This window comes from Ylistrum balloti, unplaced genomic scaffold, assembly GCF_031769215.1.
Source record: "Ylistrum balloti isolate Yb309-2 unplaced genomic scaffold, AGI_CSIRO_Ybal_v1 Utg369896, whole genome shotgun sequence".
NCBI lineage: Eukaryota > Metazoa > Mollusca > Bivalvia > Pectinida > Pectinidae > Ylistrum > Ylistrum balloti.
This window is the reverse complement of record NW_026782026.1, coordinates 1-21,203: the sequence shown is the minus strand read 5'-3', so window position 1 is coordinate 21,203 and position 21,203 is coordinate 1. Positions and strand designations below refer to the sequence as shown.

Sequence of the window (21,203 nt, the reverse complement as noted above, 5' to 3'; positions counted from 1 at the left end):
ATGAAAGTCATCAAAAATTTTACTTCAGCAGAGTCTTTGTATTTGCGACTGATAAGAAAGTGATTATTTTTTTATAGCCTCTCTCTTCTGTGACTTTGATGATGGTAGTTTGTGTGGCTGGCTTGTCAACACTACAAGCAATGGTTTGCCTGACCAGGATTACAAGTGGAAGCTTGACCATGGATCAACAGTCAATCCTGGAGATCGACGGCCAGCCAATGACCAATCTACTGACACTCCTGTAGGAGGTTATGTTTGGGCTGACAGTTCTCCTGGAGTCTTCCATGACACAACAGAACTATATACACCGATGATTGGGCAGACAGGGCCACAGTGTGTTTTCAGTTTTAACTACTGGATGGAAGGTCCATCAGTCAACGCCCTCGATATTTACATCCTCTATAATAATCAACAAAAATACCTTTTCTCAATTGAAGGTGATCACGGTGCCAAATGGAATGAGGTAAATGTATTTATTGGTCCAAAGTCCAGTTTCCAGGTGGTAATTCAGGCACGGTGTGGTAGGAGTTTTCAGAATGACATCTCACTAGACAGCCTACAGTTTATTGACTGTATGCCTCTGGCTCAGCCTCCATCTGGATGCCCACCCGACATGTTCTCTTGTCACAATGGCTACTGTATTGACCCTGCAAAGCAGTGTGATTATGCGGATGACTGTGGTGATGGTTCAGATGAATTTGTAAGAAACTCTTTCTTGTATCCTCCTTTTCTTCAATTAATGCATATTGAATAAGATTGTGATTTACAGATAGTTTTACTCTGTATATATTAGTAGTAATCTTATTTAAGCACTTTCCACATAAATATAATAAATTGTAAATATTTTGCTCAAATATATTAATTACGGTTTCTGAATGTGGTTTTATTTTTTAATTGTAGATTTGCTAATTCATCATTCAGCTAATTTGCAAAAAGAAAAAAAAATTGTGCCAAATTAAGGATGTTAATAGTATTTCCACCCCATTATGTTATCAGCAATTGTACTACTTTAATGCATTTAAGTCCTAAAGTGATTATCATATTGACATGTTTGTATCAAATGATAACTGAGAAGTTTGGTGGTCAATATTACATATCCTTACATGTTGGTGTAAATTATTCCATATAACGAGCAGCAATCATATTATCTCATAAATTTTACCTTCAATCTACAATTTCATGACCCTGAAGTGTTGATCTAGGATTTTGTAAAATTTCTAGGGAATTTTACTGACCTATGGTCACTTTCGTCACCTATTTTTGTGTGCAGGTGGTACATTGTGATGAGATATACAAAGCCAGGTGTAACTTTGAAAATGGCATCTGTCCTCAATGGTCAAATGAGATCACAGACAACTTTAATTGGACACTCTCTACCTCCCATACTCAAACTATCGGCACTGGACCTCTAACTGACCATACCTTGAGAAGTTCTAAAGGTGACTATTTTAACTGCTACATATTTCACACTTTTATAAGAAGTTGTTTAACTTGTTTCAGTGTGTTATACCAACAGTTTCACTAAGCATACATCATATCTTTCAGACTTTATGAATTTTTAGCTCACCTGGTCCCAAGATCCAGTACTAGTATAGTATTAATAGTCTGTATGTACATTGTACCTACCTCTGCACGGATAGTACCAGCACTATAGTATGCATTTGTAAGTACCCACCTCTACATAGAGAGTACTAGAACTGTTATACAAGTATTAATTTGTCTGCATAGGTACCTACCTCTACATAGAGAGTTCCAGTCCCAGGAAGGAGGGAGACCAAGCACGCCTTGCTTCTGTTACTATCAAAGGAACATCACAGAACTGTGAAGTAAGTAAACATCATTATTACTTTAAATTCTTACCTGTATTCAAAACTAGTGACTGCTTTCCCTTTCCAGCCTATGTAGACTGGAACCTTTCCATACCTCTCTTCCTTTCTTTTTCTTTCTGAAATTGTTTAAGCATTTGCAGGTTAAATTAAGTTCTCACTCTTCATTTGCAGTAGAATTTCCAATCTATTATAATTCTTCACTTCGTCATAATTAAGTCACTGTGACTTTTATCTAAAGGTTGTCATTAGTGTGTTTTACCAAATATTTCTTTCAGTAAATATCATTGCAGATGAGTAGGTCAGAGGTGAAGGTCAAATTTCAAATCTTTTATTGGTTTACTTATCTTATTGTTATACTTATAAAGCAAACTTTTAAAAAAAAAATTTAAAAGTTACTTGACACAAAGTCAAGGTCACCAGATTGAAGGTTAAGGACAGATTTTGAATATTTTCATGGTTTTGTTATTACATTATAAAACATTTAATGAACTGAAATGAAAAAGTGTATTATCAGAAGTCTCATTCAGTGGTCCAGTTCAAACATTCTTTCTCCTAATTGATATATATATATATTTTTTTAATTTTTTACATATTACAAATTACAAACGTGTATTGACACATCCTTACACACTCACACAGGCAAAGATACATATTTGCATGAATATATAGATACAAACATGCATGCATGCATGCATGCACCCTCATATACATTCATGCAAACACACATATGTATGCACGCACATACAAATTACGTACATACATGTACATACTCACATGCCTACTTACACACATACATACCCACACTCACCTATACATACATATACACAAACACACATACATATGTATACAATTAAATATAGAACACATATCAGTTATATATTGAGAGTATAATTATGATACAAAGAAACATACATACATACAAACTTTATACATACACATAAACATATGCACACATGCACGCACTAACTGATAATTTGTTATACTGAATCAAGGATCATTGTAGCTCAGTAACTAATTGCATTAATTAAGATTATAGGTCAAAGACCTGGGTCAAGTTGTTGTCTTTACTAGCTTGTTGTTTTGTAAGGCATAGGACATATGTTCTTAGAGGTTGTTTTCTCCTCAAAAATCAATCTTTAAGTTTTAGTTTTCTTCAGATAGGACTGATTAGCTAACTTTTTCTACAGGTAAGGCTGTGGTATCACATGTGGGGCCAGGATATTGGAGACCTTACTATTCTGAAACGTTATGGATACAATCCGGGTGATCTTCAACCAATCGGTACACTCACGGGAAACAAAGGCGATTTCTGGTTCACTGAGGATATCTTAGTGTCAAATCATCCTGGAGACACGAGGAATTATGAAGTATGTCTGCAGCTTTGAATACACACTGTTACATTTCATTGATTTCCATAATAAAATTAATCTTAATTTTGACAGAATTTAATCAGATCTCTAAGTACCCGTGCAGGGACATATATGGCCATTAATGATACATTTTCATAATGAATTAGGTTATTGTTCTTACTATACCTTTTCCATAGCTGTATGTGGATTCAGTCAAATTTAATTTATGTCTCTTATTGTGATGTTTATGCAAGTAAAATGTTTGGAATAGTGTCAATATGATCACACTACTGACAGTTGCCCATTTGTAATTTGATGACATTTTTATGATAATATCTTCATAACTAATGGTTGCCTTTGTTGTAAGTGTGCCACTATCAGAAGGTTGGCTGTTTAAATTGCTTGTGTTCCAAACATTTGGACATATGTTAAATCTAATTAATGACAAGTTCTGTATGGAACTTGCCTTCATTGTATATGTATATAACCCTTGGTACCTAGTTGTATAAAGACAGTATTAAGACAGAAAATCCAAATGACTGCTAGCTAGGTGGCCACATGTATATTATTGCTATCTCACAGAATCTTTGTAAAATTTCTACTTAAGTTCAGCTTTGGGCATGGAATATTACGAGATTGACAGAAGTTCAGTTTGTTATTAGTATTTCTGGAAAGTATTTGAAGGATCTTTCTTAAATTTTTGTATAGGTTGTTTGTAGAACAATGGGTTGAGTTCTAAATACATTGTACTACAAATAATAAGGAAGAAATTGAGAGCTAAAGACAGGGGAGGGATTCAACTGATCAAGTTATCGATAATATAATGGTGGGTGTTGAAATCTGTCCTAGATACCGGTATTTTGTATGGGAAAAAAATAGACTGAAGTTTTTGAGTGGGCATTTCAGTAACATATTCTTTAATCTACATATTCAATGAGATTGCAATCAGTTTCCTATCTGACTGGTTAATTTTTTCTGTATAAATGCAATTCAATGTGTGCATCGTACAGAACATACATAAACAGTAGTTCACAAATTGTTTCACAGATTGTTATTCAAGCCACAGTTGGAGCCGGTTACCATGGTGATATTGCCATCGATGATATTTCCTTAACACCAGGATGTGAGCTAGCAAACAGTAAGTTTATCTCTTATGATATTCTATCAGATAATTTAATTCACAGCAAACAATGAGTTATCTGTGACAATATTTTATCAGATAATTCACACTTAGATGTGAACTAGATATGGCTGTCCTTTGGTAAATTTGTCTTTTTCCTAATGTTGTCATAATATCCATTTCTGCTTTTATGATTTTTTTTTTGTTTTTTTGGTTGTTTGAAACTTGTCACCAGTTGATCTCTGTCTCTATGATTGAACGCATATGTTGTACAATTTCTGCTACATAGCACTTCTGCCGGGCACTCCAACCTCAACGCCTCCAGTAACTGGGTCCTGTGGTGCAGACAGACATACATGTACCAATGGTAATTGTTATGGACCAGAAGAGCTGTGCAATTTTATTGATGATTGTGGAGACAACACAGATGAGATGACTTGTGGTAAGTAATATACTGAAGTGATTATTACCAATTAACACAGAAATCAGCTGTCTCAAAATGGCTTGCATTAAATTATCATCTGTGGTTTACGTGATGAAAATTATATTTACTGTGAGCTGAAAACCAATTTGCAAACGTGACAGATTTAGATATGGTATCAGCCTTACTTATGTTATTTCTTTTTAGGTACTGGATGTACCTTTGAGACAGGACCTTCTTGGTGTGGCTGGAAAAATTCAGAGCAGGACAATGCTAACTGGAAATTACAGACTGGACAAACCCCCAGCAAACTGACTGGACCACTTAATGACCATACAACCAACAAAACAACAGGTCACTATCTATACCTGGAGAGTTCGGCACCATCTCACCCAGGAGATAAAACCATTTTAGAGAGTTCAGAATACTTTGAGTCTGGCCCAGCTTGTAACATGACCTTCTGGTACAATATGAAAGGACGAGATATCGGCTCACTCAGTGTATTGGTCAAACTGAGTCTTGGTCCAATACAGACACTCTGGACAATATCTGGTGACCAGGGACCTAACTGGAAATTGGCATCGGTGCCTCTGATGAGCTATCATAAATTTGTTATCATGATCAAAGGTGTTCGTGGAAATGGCTACCTTGGTGATATTGCCATTGATGACATCTCATTCAATAACTGTAAACCTAGTAAGTACATTCTGTGAACACCATTTGGAATGCTTTAGATGGATGATATCAATGCTCAAGTACAAAACACTTGTCAGTTTAGCCACACCTGGCTTGAATGGGAAATGATTAAACAGAAAGGAATCATTTGTAATACTTAGTAATATTTTGATGTGATTGGTTTTGAAAGTAATTAAGTCTCTTATATTCATCTGTGTATGGTACTCGTTATTATATGAGTTATATTGTTGGTTTGATCTGAGTTTACTGGAGTTATCTCCTTTATTTCACACTCTTATTACTGGAGTTATGCCCCTTGTTTGATCTATATTTAACGAAGCTATTTCACTTGTTTTGCAATCTTTATTATTGGAGGTGTGTCTTTATGATATTCTGATGATTGGGTAAAGGAATTACTTTTGTTACTCTTGTGTTTTACTTATTACCTTTAACATTCTTTTCAGCCATTGAAGTGGAGACATGCCCGGATAACCAATTCAGATGTCTCAGTGGAACACAATGTATACAGCAACGATATCACTGTGATGAACGTACTGACTGCTCTGACAGCTCAGATGAGGATAATTGTCGTATGTATTTCATTCATTTTTTGACAGCTGTCATGAATATAATCATTTATAGACAATAATCATGATTTTTTCCGCTGAAATATTTAAGAAGGAAAAAGTTATCTTGTTTGTTTCATGGCCATGTTTCATCCATTGATAGCATTCATGTTTGGAAATGATGTTTCCTGATTATCTCTCTCACTACAAAAGTTTGGGAAGGGATACAGGAATGTTCCTGTAAATAAAGTTTTGGAGAGGATTCAGGAATGTTCCTGTACATAAAGTTTTGGAGAGGATGCAGGAATGTTCCTGTACATAAGGTTTTGGAGGGGATACAGGAATGTTCCTGTACATAAAGTTTTGGAGGGGTTACAGGAATGATCCTGTACATAAAGTTTTGGAGAGGATACAGGAATGTTACTGTACATAAAGTTTTGGAGAGGATACAGGAATGATCCTGTACATAAAGTTTTGGAGAGGATACATGAATGTTACTCTACATAAAGTTTTGGAGAGGATACAGGAATGTTCCTGTACATACAGTTTTGGTGAGGATACAGGAATGTTACTGTACATAAAGTTTTGGAGGGGATACAGGAATGATCCTGTACATAAAGTTTTGGAGAGGATACAGGAATGTTACTGTACATACAGTTTTGGTGAGGATACAGGAATGTTACTGTACCTAAAGTTTTGGAGAGGATACATGAATGTTACTGTACATAAAGTTTTGGAGAGGATACAGGAATGTTCCTGTACATAAAGTTTTGGAGAGGATACAGGAATGTTCCTGTACATAAAGTTTGGGAGGGGATACAGGAATGTTACTGTACGTAAAGTTTTGGAGGGGATACAGGAATGTTCCTGTACATAAAGTTTTGGAGGGGATACATGAATGTTACTGTACATAAAGTTTTGGAGAGGATACAGGAATGTTCCTGTACATAAAGTTTTGGAGAGGATACAGGAATGTTCCTGTACATACAGTTTTGGTGAGGATACAGGAATGTTACTGTACCTAAAGTTTTGGAGAGGATACATGAATGTTACTGTACATAAAGTTTTGGAGAGGATACAGGAATGTTCCTGTACATAAAGTTTTGGAGAGGATACAGGAATGTTCCTGGACATAAAGTTTTGGAGGGGATACAGGAATGTTCCTGTACATAAAGTTTTGGAGAGGATACAGGAATGTTCCTGTACATAAAGTTTGGGAGGGGATACAGGAATGTTACTGTACATAAAGTTTTGGAGGGGATACAGGAATGTTCCTGTACATAAAGTTTTGGAGGGGATACAGGAATGTTACTGTACATAAAGTTTTGGAGAGGATACAGGAATGTTCCTGTACATAAGGTTTTGGAGGGGATACAGGAATGTTCCTGTACATACAGTTTTGGAGGGGATACAGGAATGTTCCTGTACATACAGTTTTGGAGGGGTTACAGGAATGATCCTGTACATACAGTTTTGGAGGTGATACAGGAATGTTTCTGTACATAAAGTTTTGGAGGGGTTACAGGAATGTTCCTGTACATACAGTTTTGGAGGGGATACAGGAATGTTCCTGGACATAAAGTTTTGGAGGTGATACAGGAATGTTCCTGTACATAAAGTTTGGGAGGGGATATAGGAATGTTCCTGTACATATGTACATAACATTTACCCTTGATGGAATTTCATCTGTTTATGACAGATCATTATATCTCAGAAATTACAATTTCAGGTTTTAAGGATCAAGGATAAGATACTAATTTTTAGAAATTCCTTGTCAGCATTCTAGTAGCATTACCGGTACTCCTTCAGGGATTCTTATCCAACTTCACCCTCTTATATCTAGGACAAGTTAAAATTCAAAGGTCTAGGTCATGGTCATTGTTACTATTTTTAAGAATGTTTTCAAAACTCTTAACAGCGTAATTTTCTGGGATTTTTTATTTTTTTATCAAACTACACATGCTTGTCTATTCAGCCATCTTTATTGCACGTTAATTGTTGAATTGTGATAGGATAATGCCTGCATTTTGCATAGAGCTGATTTTGTGACAGCACCTTGTTTAACAGGAGATCATTTGATATTCGTACTTGGGAACTATGGAACTCAGTTTCATATCACCTGTTGAATAGGAGGGTATAATAATGCATTGAAAAGACATGGAATCCAAATAAGGAAAATCTAGCCATATTACGCCCCAACCTTTTGACCTTTCTGGCTACAGGTAGATGGTCCAATCACCTTCCGTCAATTCCATGATAAAGTTGATTGTGAACTTAAATATGTTCTATCTAATCATATGTTGTATAGGTACAAATTCAGGGGATTGTACATTTGACCAGCCAAGCCCAATTTCATCTTGCGTCTGGCTCCAGCTGCAAGACGATGACTCTGATTGGCTTCAGGGACCTACGGTCTCTGCCCAGAGTGTAGGTACCAACATTGATCATCGCAATACAGCCAATGGAAAGTTTATGGTGATGGACAGTTCAAACATGAGACCAGGTGACACAGCACGCCTACAGACACCAGTTTTCCCGGCTAGTCGTGGATTGTGTTATGTACGCTTCTGGTACTATATGTATGGCTCATCAAACCTGGGATCCCTTAGGGTAAGTGGCAAAACATTTATCAAATGAAATTGCTATGCTTCCTCAATTTTATTGATTGTATAAAGTGTTACCCATGCTTATCAAATCCTATTGGTTTTCACATCATATCCTATCCTATCCTATATCGAGTTCAGCACTCTTCTAAAATTATCTCTACGTATCCAACAATATCCTTTCATGAGTTGATGTTTCATAATTTTTAAGGTCAAGGTCACTGTTTCTAGCTTAAGGTTGATACATGAAGGCAAGGTCATTTAGTAGTTAGGCTAGGTAAGGCTACAATAGTTGAAATCTCATACATAGTGTCTTCTTTCTTGCAGCTATTTACACAGAATGCCAATGAGCAGAATAATCAACTGTTCTGGTCCATGAGTGGGAGTCAAGGTAACAAGTGGAAGTATGCAAATGTGTTGCTAGGTAGCGGCAAGAATTTCTCAGTGATATTTGAGGCTACCCGTGGAGACGAGCCTCAGTCTGAAGTCTTACTGGATGATGTGTCCTTTACACCAGAGTGTTCTACAGGACGTGAGTTCCTAAAAGAAATTGATATTAACTAATTCCCAACTCGATACTCTATATTTCATGTCAGGAATTTAATGTTAATATTTTCACCTTTAACTGTTAAAAAAATCATATTTACATCTTCAGTGATAAATTCTATATCTGCTCTTATTAGTATCCAAACCTACATGTGACTACTTGTAATCATATGGTATATACAGTAACCTATGGAGTAAAATCTTACTTTGATAAATTTACCTGTGACATGTGACTATCTTACCTATGATAAATTTACCTGTGACATGTGACTATCTTACCTATGATAAATTTACCTGTCATGTGACTATCTTAACTATGATAAATTCATCTGTCACATGTGACTATCTTACCTATGATAAATTTACCTGTGACATGTGACTATTTTACTTATGATAAATTTACCTGTGACATGTGACTATACAGTATACTATGGAGTATAATCTGACATATGATAAATTTATCTGTCACTTTTATTGTCATGAGATATGTTCCTCATTATAATGAACGTATGAGGCAGGTCCCCAGTTATCACTGTTACATATTATCATATATGTTTTGACTTTCACAAGGTCTGTGATATGTGTCTAAATACATAACTCTTATTTTCTAAATTACAGAAGCAGCTGTATTACCTACTGGACCTGCCTGTGATGCAAACTCCTTCATGTGTGCTCCAGTCAATCAGTGTTACCCCGACACCTGGCGCTGTGATGGTGTTGTTGACTGTCCTGACCGATCTGATGAACCATTTTTCTGCCCTACCTCACCAGCTCCAACAGGAAGTACCCCTAAACATGTGGGTTCCATTGGAACCACTCAAACTCCAGCCCCAAAAACCCTGCCACCATCATCTCAGAAACCAAGCACCCATGCACCCATCATAAGTACATGTACTGACACCCAGAAGTCTTGTAGTGATGGCAAGTGTATCAACAAGCTCTACTTCTGTGATGGTGTTGCTGACTGTTCAGATGGTTCCGATGAAAACGGCTGCTGTAAGTTCTAGATCTGCAAACAATTACTATAATTAACAATTTTCCCATTCCGTGGGACAAAACAGGCTACTGTAAGTTCTCAGTAATTTTGTATTTTATGACAATGAAACAAATTCCTTTTTTTACTCACACAGTACACTGGTACCCATCTTTAAAGAAATGGGTGTAGATTATTTCTCAGCTCTAGAGGTTTGGTGTTCTTATAGCTAAGTAATACATCCTCCGTGGATGAGATGATGGCAGCAACCAAACCTCTGCCTTTTGTGTCTTATCTAGGTTTCTTTCAAAAGGGGATCAGGATTTATGTATCATTCTTTTTAGAATTATCTAGTGAAGGTAAACTATACAATACCTTGTGACGTGACTTTGTTTGATTTTACAGTTGAAGTTGATTGCTGGATTGAGAATATCATCTACTGTAGATTTAACTTATCATATTTATCAACATTATGACATTACCAACAATCTCACTTAAAGTGGAAAAAAGTAAATTGAAATATGTTCGCTGAGATTATCATCATCATTTTCTACACTTCACATTTTGATAACACATTTCAGCAGGTTGTTATGAATTTCCCCAATGCGGAGGGTTGATCATCTTCCTCAACAGGAAAGTTAGCAGTCATACTTGTGCTAGCCTGAGAATGATTGCCATGTCAATAACTTACTGAGTATGGAGAGGGGGGATGAGGGAGGGGAATTATATCAATTCAAATTATTCAATGAAACAATGTATTACATTATTTCAGAAAAAGTTATCAATTAGCAGTTTCTTTATAAATGTTTTTATTATGTAGTGAAGTGCCACAAGGGTTTTTACTACTGTCTGAAACAACGCCAGTGCATCAACAGTACTCGCTGTGACTCAATAGATGACTGTGGGGACATGACTGACGAGAGTATCTGTGGGTCAGGTAAGTACACCCAAATACACAAGATTTTAATATCTTCAGCTGCTGTATGTATTTAGTGTCCAGATTAATCCCACATTCTTTTGAAGTTACGTACAATGTCAATCTTCTACCGACACTACATTAACTGTTAACAAAACAATGAAGAAAGTATGTTTTGTGTGACTTTATTTACAAATAGACTAACAAGTTTTCATTTCATAAATAAGACGTGTATTTATATTCTAGCTTGCCCACCAAATTTCTGCCAAAATAATGGAGTATGTAACGCTGCCACGACCAATGTACCTGGATGCAGGTAGGTACTTTTTACTTTTATTTAGTCGCTACCCACATTCTAGCCATTATTCTCCCTGAAATATTTCAAATCCAAAATATCTCAATTATTATGAAGGGTCAAACGGATGTATCAGATAATTATCCAGATTATAAACTGACTAATTAGAGACAAGGACATGTTTTAAACATCCAGGACAACAACATATTAGATAATTACTATAATATATAAAGTATCATTGTCTGGGATTTTTAGATTAAGATTTTTTCTCTAGTATTAATGATAAATCTGACTTTGAATGGAACAAAAAGTTTTTAGGATCACCAACATTGGTTTGATCAATCTTGCCCTATATATGCCAGACTTATCAATGATTTCCATAGTTATAAACAAATTTTCAATTAAAATCGTCTGAGGTCCTTTTACTGAAGGAATTTAACAACATTAAATTCTCTGTGAAATAAATGTAATGTTTTTTATTCTTTTTCGTGTCTTAGATTTTTAAACAATGAAATGTTTTGAAATGATAAATTAAGAAAAAATGTAATATTGATTTAAATAATTGTGATTACACCATACGTGTACAACCAATGCAGAAAAGTGTAATATTTATTTATTACAATATGATTTCAATATAAAGTGTCTTATATGTTATCCTATCTTTTTTAATAGCTGTACCAGTAACTTCTATGGTGACAGATGTCAATACTTAGGCAAGGGATCAACAGCATCACACACACAGACTCGGTCTAAGAGTAATTCATCTAGTAAGTTTATAATTCTTCATCATACACAGACTCTGTCTAATGGTAATTCATCCAGTATGTTTAGGATTCTTCATCATACACAGACCCAGTCTAACAGTAATTCATCTAGTATGTTTAGGATTCTTCATCATACACAGACCCAGTCTATCAGTAATTCATCTAGTATGTTTAGGATTCTTCATCATGCACAGACTCTGTCTAACAGTAAATCATCTAGTATGTTTAGGATTCTTCATCATACACAGACCCAGTCTAACAGTAATTCATCTAGTATGTTTAGGATTCTTCATCATACACAGACCCAGTCTAACAGTAATTCATCTAGTATGTTTAGGATTCTTCATCATACACAGACCCAGTCTAACAGTAAATCATCTAGTATGTTTAGGATTCTTCATCATACACAGACCCAGTCTAACAGTAATTCATCTAGTATGTTTAGGATTCTTCATCATACACAGACCCAGTCTAACAGTAAATCATCTAGTATGTTTAGGATTCTTCATCATACACAGACTCTGTCTAACAGTAATTCATCTAGTATGTTTAGGATTCTTCATCATACACAGACTCTGTCTAATGGTAATTCATCCAGTATGTTTAGGATTCTTCATCATACACAGACCCAGTCTAACAGTAATTCATCTAGTATGTTTAGGATTCTTCATCATACACAGACCCAGTCTATCAGTAATTCATCTAGTATGTTTAGGATTCTTCATCATGCACAGACTCTGTCTAATGTTAATTCATCCAGTATGTTTAGGATTCTTCATCATACACAGACCCAGTCTAACAGTAATTCATCTAGTGTGTTTTGGATTCTTCATCATACACAGACTCAGTCTAACGGTAATTCATCTAGTGTGTTTTGGATTCTTCATCATACACAGACCCAGTCTAACAGTAATTCATCTAGTATGTTTAGGATTCTTCATCATACACAGACTCTGTCTAACAGTAATTCATCTAGTATGTTTAGGATTCTTCATCATACACAGACTCTGTCTAACGGTAATTCATCTAGTGTGTTTTGGATTCTTCATCATACACAGACTCTGTCTAACGGTAATTCATCTAGTATGTTTAGGATTCTTCATCATACACAGACCCAGTCTAACAGTAATTTATCTAGTGTGTTTAGGATTCTTCATACACAGACTCAGTCTAACAGTAATTCATCTAGTGTGTTTAGGATTCTTCATACACAGACTCAGTCTAACAGTGATCAATCTAGTAAGTAAACACAATCTAAGTTGATATATTTCTAATAATATTCATTTTATCATTGTTGCTAGGTAATATTGACAAGTGGATTTATATATTTCATTTATGAAATACACATAGACAGGAATATCTGTAGACAAACAAATACGAAGCTATATTCAATCATCTATTACATTGACAAACATTTGCGATTGGAGCTAGGGTGTTCTTCATCAGCTTTTTTAAAGCATAAATTTCCTAAGCTAAGTACTTAATGTGTCATCAGCTAATTACCCCTTACCTATTGATTATTTTTCACATTAAAACATCAGATTTGTAAAGCATAAGCAATAAAAAGTGGTAATTACTGTATCCAAGGGAAAGAGTTCTGTAAATATTTCATGACAGTTTAATATTAATCACGTGATCTTACTAGTATTGTGTTGTTTACAGCTTGTTAACGGTACTGTAGAGCCTCTAAAATTCTGTCAGTTCCAAACTTAAGAGTATGTAAGTACAGTAAGATAACTCATGACAAATCTGTCAGTTTCAGTGGTTGTAAAGGGACAGATGTCAGTAAAGAGGTCCAAAGAGGGCCAATAGATCTCCCAGTTTTCATTACAGCATATGAAAAAGACTGATATGGCTTATTTATGGCGTGTGTAAGGTTGACCCCTAACCAATACATTTAATCAGATTTTTCCACACGAACAGAAGTATTTACTTTCCTTTTATACACCTGGCTCTGTCTGTAAAATTGAATCCCCAACTCCTTATTCAATGTCAGGACTTTCTGGGAGATTGAATCCCCAACTCCCCATTCACTGTTAGGACTTTCTGAGAGATTGAATCCCCAACTCCCCATTCACTGTTAGGACTTTCTGAAAGATTGAATCCCCAACTCCCCATTTATTGTCAGGACTTTCTGAGAGATTGAATCCCCAACTCCCCATTCACTGTTAGGACTTTCTGAAAGATTGAATCCCCAACTCCCCATTTATTGTCAGGACTTTCTGAAAGATTGAATCCCCAACTCCCCATTCACATTGAGGACTTCCTGAGAGATTGAATCCCCAACTCCCCATTTATTGTCAGGACTTTCTGAAAGATTGAATCCCCAACTCCCCATTCACTGTTAGGACTTTCTGAGAGATTGAATCCCCAACTCCCGATTGAATCCCCAACTCCCCATTTATTGTCAGGACTTTCTGAAAGATTGAATCCCCAACTCCCCATTCACTGTCAGGACTTTCTGAAAGATTGAATCCCCAACTCCCTATTCACTGTCAGGACTTTCTGAAAGATTGAATCCCTAACTCCCCATTCACTGTCAGGACTTTCTGAGAGATTGAATCCCCAACTCCCCATTCACTGTCAGGACTTTCTGAAAGATTGAATCCCTAACTCCCCATTCACTGTCAGGACTTTCTGAGAGATTGAATCCCCAACTCCCCATTCACATTGAGGACTTCCTGAGAGATTGAATCCCCAACTCCCCATTTATTGTCAGGACTTTCAGAGAGATTGAATCTCCAGCCCCCCATTCACTGTCAGGACTTTCATGAAGGTTATTATTGTCTTTGTGAATATAATTACCTTTCTTCTTAATCATTAGCCTTACCAGAGATTGAATATCTATTCTGCTATTTATAAGAGCTTGGTTAATTAAGAAACACGATAAAATCTTGCCAACTCATTGTGAAAGCTGTAAATCACCTCATTTAATGACATGAGAATGAAAGCTGATGTTTTCAAGGGTAATAAATTTCTGAATAGCTTATGAATATTTACAAGAAATTCATTAGCTAGATAGGTAGTTCCAAGTGCATGAAGTGAATTATAGTTGTACAGATGTAATCTTGTTCACAGTAAAACTGTGTAAGTTCTCTCTAATTAGGGCCCCGCATCGCGATGCGGGTGCCCTATAGTAATCACCTTGTCCGTCTCGCCGTCTGTCTGTCCGTTTCGCTTTCCGCACGATATCTTGAGAAGGAATGATGAGATTTCGATGAAACTTGCTTATGATACTTGGTACATAAGTCCCTCGCTCAAGTTCGATGTTTGCCGAATTCCGCGCATATTTAATGAGGCTGCTGCAATCTGATTGGCTGAATGTTTTACAGAGAATATCTTCTGAAGGAATGATTTGGGATTTCTTTAAAACTTGCTTTGTGATACTTGGTACATAAGCCCCTCATTCGAGTTCAATGTTCACCCTGTCCGTCTGACTGTCCGTCCGTTTCCCTGTCCGTCGATCCATATATCTGTCCATCTGTCCATTTTCATTGGATTTTGATGAAAGTTGCTTTCAATACTTGACACCTGTCCATAAGTTGTCTGTCCGATTCGCTTGTTGACCTAACACTCATTATAACAACCAAAATTGCTATGTCTTCACATATGTACCTGCAGTTTTTGTTTTCAATTCTTGCCATGAAATTCATACCATTTTCAATTATTTACATACTGCTATGACCATTTTTCAATATTTCTTAATATTAAGAAACTCAATCATAAGGGGTAGGTATTATGCGGGGCCCTTCCTCGACATTGTTCTAGTTTAATATTTGATGATTTGTATTCTTTTTAGATTTTTAACATTTATGTGTCAGTTTAGTTTACTTTTTCAAGATTTCAGAAATTCTTTTGACATGCCATATTGTGCAAGACAGAAAACTGTGAAGATTTTTTTTATAACAACAAAAAAACAATGTAATAAACAAGGCATGCAAAAATAGGAATGCCAAATGGTTATACAGTGAAAGGTAAAGAACCTAGAATCTGCACAGATGTACACGACATCGTATATAATATTAGCACATCTATACATATATGAAAGCGAAAAATTGGTACCAATGCATAAAACAAAATAAAAAAAACACATAAGACGAATAGAATTTAGCAAGTGTGCAAATAGCATGAACTTGTCACAATAGTTGTGATATATATCACAGCGATCGCTTGACTATCTTACAATGTAGACGTACAAGGTGGTTTATGTATCATGATGGACAGTTATGGTATTACAATGTAGACATACCGGTGGTTAATTTATTATGATGTACAGTAACGGTATTACAATGTAGACGTACAAGGTGGTTTATGTATCATGATGGACAGTTATGGTATTACAATGTAGACATACCGGTGGTTAATTTATTATGATGTACAGTAACGGTATTACAATGTAGATGTACAAGGTGGTTTATGTATCATGATGGACAGTTATGGTATTACAATGTAGATGTACCAGTGGTTAATTTATTATGATGTACAGTAATGGTATTACAATGTAGACGTACCGGTGGTTAATTTATTATCATGTACAGTAACGGTATTACATTGTAGACGTACCGGTGGTTAATTTATTATCATGTACAGTAACGGTATTACATTGTAGACGTACCGGTGGTTAATTTATCATCATGTACAGAACACTAGTGGTATTACAATATATCCAAATTTCGGTCCTCTTGAATTTCAAATTTGTAATGATTCCTTCCGCTGTCAGACAAGCTATTCCTTACACAAGGGGTTACAGCAGCAGTAGTTATAGCAACAGTCCTGGTTGGATACTTTCTAATTTTTTGTGTTTTTTCGTCTGTTACAGATAGTGTTGGTATTGGACTAGGGGTTACAGCAGCAGTACTTGTAGTTGTAGCTGCAGTCCTGGGTGGATACTTTTACAGAAAGAATCAAAAAGCAAGGTATGAAAGGTTGTCACAAATATGTTCCTGTTTGAACAAATCTTTTCTAATCATCAAGTGTAACGTTTCTGTAAGATGATATACTGGTTAATTTAAGGGCAAAATATATGTCATCATTTCTTCTTAATAGTACAAATTTTGTTTCCAACAGATTGGCTCTACCTGGCATAGTGAATCAGATCTACGAGGAATCATCCAATGATATGCGTGACGTAAGTACATTTTGTAATACCTGAAAATGAGTCATATTCTAATTTCTTTGTGTTTTCCTTGTTTGAGTTACTGCAGTATATCATTTTCCTGACAAAAATTGTAGTGTAATACATTCCTGGGGACCCACTTGACATATATCTATGTATAGCAATCCAGCATTGAAATTTTGAATTCCCACAAAAATACTTCATGATTTTTTTTTTCTTTTATCTTTTCCAGTTTGCCATGAGTGATGTAGAGCCATCTTTCAACGATAATACATTCAGAGGAAAATATGGAACAGGGGTATGTTTTGATAACTAGAAAATTATATAATTTAGAGCTCAACTGTGTTGGACATCAGAAAGACTTTCAGATCATACAAGAGACTATTGTCTCTAAAAATCTTTTACCAGGATTATATAGTAGTCCAAGGCTGAGATTATAACTGATAATATATGATGCCTGAATTAATCATTAGAAAAATTTACTAACACATTAATTGTTTACAATGTCTGTGACAAGAAGGGTCACTTAATGTCTAGTGAAAAGTTAAGAATATGCACTGTTCATGTAAATTAGAAAGGTTGGCACACCTTAATTGACGTACAATGATATTTTGATGTTACAGTGATATTCAGTAGTAAGGAGGGTGTGATAAAATGTTATGGTGATAATAATTAAATATTCTTGTTGATGTTGTAGAGAATCACAATGGATGGAGCATCATTAGAAAATCCCCTCTACCAGGAAACTGCCTAGTGACTCGAAAAGTGAATGTTGATTATATAGTGCAATAAAATCATTATTTAATTTTATTTGTTATAAGTGACACTGTGATAAATTGTGGATTGATAATACATTTTATATGCAATTTTCTGAATAAAATATATATAACAGTTATTTGCATTGATTTATTTTTTGCTTGTCCCATAAGCTTATTCCATATCACAGTGTCATCCTCCATTAACTTTTTCCTTATGCTACTGTTCATACACAACTATGTGGAATTTGACCAAATTTGGTCAGAAGCATCCATAGGTAAAGATATAATATATTTTTTTGAATGATGGATTTCAGCCCACAAAAGTTTGAGAATGGGTCTCAAAAAGGGAAATTTTGAAATTCTAATCCTCCTTTAGGATTGATTGGAATTTGCCAAAATTTGGACCGAAACATGCTTTTATAAATGGTGAGCGGGAGGCCTAATGCAGGAAAATACAGCAAAATATTTAAATTCTTTTTTTTTTTAAGGGAATGCCTGGATGCTGTCCCAATTTGATCTAAAGCAAATGTAGGGGAAATGTAACAAGCATTCAAAATCCTTCATCTGTACATGGATGTTGTCAAAGTTCCGTGTGTAGCATTCCTCGAAGTAAGGGCTCAATTTTGTATGAACAATGGATTTGATTTTTAACACACCCAGGTATGGCATAATCAAAATAAATTCTCTTTGTAGATGAAAGGGACTAAAGATGCCGCACCAAAATAGTGTGTGTAACTTATTATTCAAATTTTTGAAATTATCACAAAACAGCAATTCTTTTCCTCATGTTTCATTATTCATAGAAATTATAAGTCTATTTTACTGTTCAGGTCACTTAGATAATAGAGAAATGTGTACTTGCTTGTAATTTTTTTCTGTCCTGGTCACAAACACTCAGAAGAACCACATGTTACATCGCCACAGCTTGTTGTTTATGATGTTCCTTTCAATCTTGTGGATCCTTTTTCAAAAGTTGTAATAGAACACCTTGTTTTAGTAAGTTTTGTAAAATAGCTGACTGGATTGGAGAAAAAAACATATTTCACAACCACAGGTTGTGTGAACCTTTTCAACCACAATACTATATATATAACATCACAAGTTTGTGTTACCTGTTTCTACCACAATACTATATATATAACAGCCACGAGTTTGTGTGATGAGTTTCTACCACAATACTATATATATAACAACCACAAGTTTGTGTGATGAGTTTCTACCACAATACTATATATATAACAACCACAAGTTTGTGTGATGAGTTTCTACCACAATACTATATATATAACATCACAAGTTTGTGTTACCTGTTTCTACCACAATACTATATATATAACAACCACAAGTTTGTGTGATGAGTTTCTACCACAATACTATATATATAACAGCCACGAGTTTGTGTGATGAGTTTCTACCACAATACTATATATATAACAACCGCAAGTTTGTGCGATGAGTTTCTACCACAATACTATATATATAACATCACAAGTTTGTGTTACCTGTTTCTACCACAATACTATATATATAACAACCACAAGTTTGTGTGATGAGTTTCTACCACAATACTATATATATAACATCACAAGTTTGTGTTACCTGTTTCTACCACAATACTATATATATAACAACCACAAGTTTGTGTGATGAGTTTCTACCACAATACTATATAACATCACAAGTTTGTGTGACTTGTTTCTACCACAATACTTTATATATAACACTACGAGTTTGTGTGACCTGTTTCTACCACAATACTATATAACAACCACGAGTTTATGTGACCTGTTTCTACCACAATACTATATAACAACCACGAGTTTATGTGACCTGTTTCTACCACAATACTATATATATAACAACCACGAGTTTATGTGACCTGTTTCTACCACAATACTATATATATAACAACCACGAGTTTGTGTGACCTGTTTCTACCACAATACTATATATGTAACAGCCATGAGTTTGTGTGACCAGTTTCTACCACAATACTATACATATAACAACCACGAGTTTGTGTGACCTGTTTCTACTACAATACTATATATATAACAGCCACGAGTTTGTGTGACCTGTTTGTTTGTGTGACCTGTTTCTATCACAATACTATATATGTAACAGCCACGAGTTTGTGTGATGAGTTTCTACCACAATACTATATATATAACAGCCACGAGTTTGTGTGATGAGTTTCTACCACAATACTATATATATAACATCACAATAACATCTATATATATAACATCGTTTGTGTTACCTGTTTCTACCACAATACTATATATATAACAGCCACGAGTTTGTGTGACCTGTTTCTACCACAATACTATACATATAACATCCACGAGTTTGTGTGACCTGTTTTTATCACAATACTATATATATAACATCACAAGTTTTTATGTGACGAGTTTTTACCACAATACTATATATATATAACATCACAAGTTTGTGTGACCTGTTTCTATCACAATACTATATATGTAACAGCCACGAGTTTGTGTGACGAGTTTCTACCACAATACTATACATATAACATCCACGAGTTTGTGTGACCTGTTTTTACCACAATACTATATATATAACATCACAAGTTTGTGTGACCTGTTTCTACCACAATACTATATGTATAACATCCACGAGTTTGTGTGACCTGTTTCTACCACAATACTATATATATATAACAACCACGAGATTGTGTGACCTGTTTCTACCACAATACTATATATATATAACAACCAGGAGTTTGTGTGACCTGTTTCTACCACAATACTATATATATATAACAACCATGAGTTTGTGTGACCTGTTTCTACCACAATACTATACATATAACATCCACGAGTTTGTGTGACCTGTTTCTACCACAATACTATATATATAACAGCCATGAGTTTGTGTGACCTGTTTCTAACACAATACTATATATACAACATCACACGTTTGTGTGATCTGTTTCTACCACAATACTATATATATAACATCACAAGTTTGTGTGACCTGTTTCTACCACAATACTATATATATAACCAGAGACGTATATAACATGTGTTATACATGTCTCTGGTTATATATGTCTCTGATATAACATCACTTGTGTATGTGACGAGTTTCTATAGCAATAAAAAAGGCTATTCTAAGGGAGATTTGACATGTCCTGTTCTAACATAAGTCGTGGTAAAAACATTCAGAGGGGCTAGTGATATGACCTTTAGTGAAATACTACTTTTGATATACAAAAATGACTATTTCAGCAATACATGAAAATATAT

General features: G+C 35.1%; 1 protein-coding gene across 1 annotated transcript in view; it reads left to right on the top strand.

Moving 5' to 3' along the window:
- LOC132546582 (MAM and LDL-receptor class A domain-containing protein 2-like) overlaps window positions 1–17,419 on the top strand; it is a 154,458-nt gene extending 137,039 nt beyond the window's left edge. The window contains exons 152-168 of the mRNA XM_060210303.1: window positions 78–700; window positions 1,271–1,439; window positions 1,729–1,826; window positions 3,017–3,196; window positions 4,226–4,316; window positions 4,588–4,740; window positions 4,927–5,415; window positions 5,859–5,984; window positions 8,269–8,570; window positions 8,891–9,095; window positions 9,728–10,105; window positions 10,903–11,019; window positions 11,245–11,314; window positions 11,966–12,060; window positions 16,877–16,973; window positions 17,125–17,189; window positions 17,406–17,419. Of these exons, the coding sequence (XP_060066286.1) occupies window positions 78–700; window positions 1,271–1,439; window positions 1,729–1,826; window positions 3,017–3,196; window positions 4,226–4,316; window positions 4,588–4,740; window positions 4,927–5,415; window positions 5,859–5,984; window positions 8,269–8,570; window positions 8,891–9,095; window positions 9,728–10,105; window positions 10,903–11,019; window positions 11,245–11,314; window positions 11,966–12,060; window positions 16,877–16,973; window positions 17,125–17,189; window positions 17,406–17,419 (3,272 nt within the window). The remainder of the gene's footprint in view (window positions 1–77; window positions 701–1,270; window positions 1,440–1,728; window positions 1,827–3,016; window positions 3,197–4,225; window positions 4,317–4,587; window positions 4,741–4,926; window positions 5,416–5,858; window positions 5,985–8,268; window positions 8,571–8,890; window positions 9,096–9,727; window positions 10,106–10,902; window positions 11,020–11,244; window positions 11,315–11,965; window positions 12,061–16,876; window positions 16,974–17,124; window positions 17,190–17,405) is intronic.
- The last annotated feature ends 3,784 nt before the right edge of the window (window positions 17,420–21,203 follow it).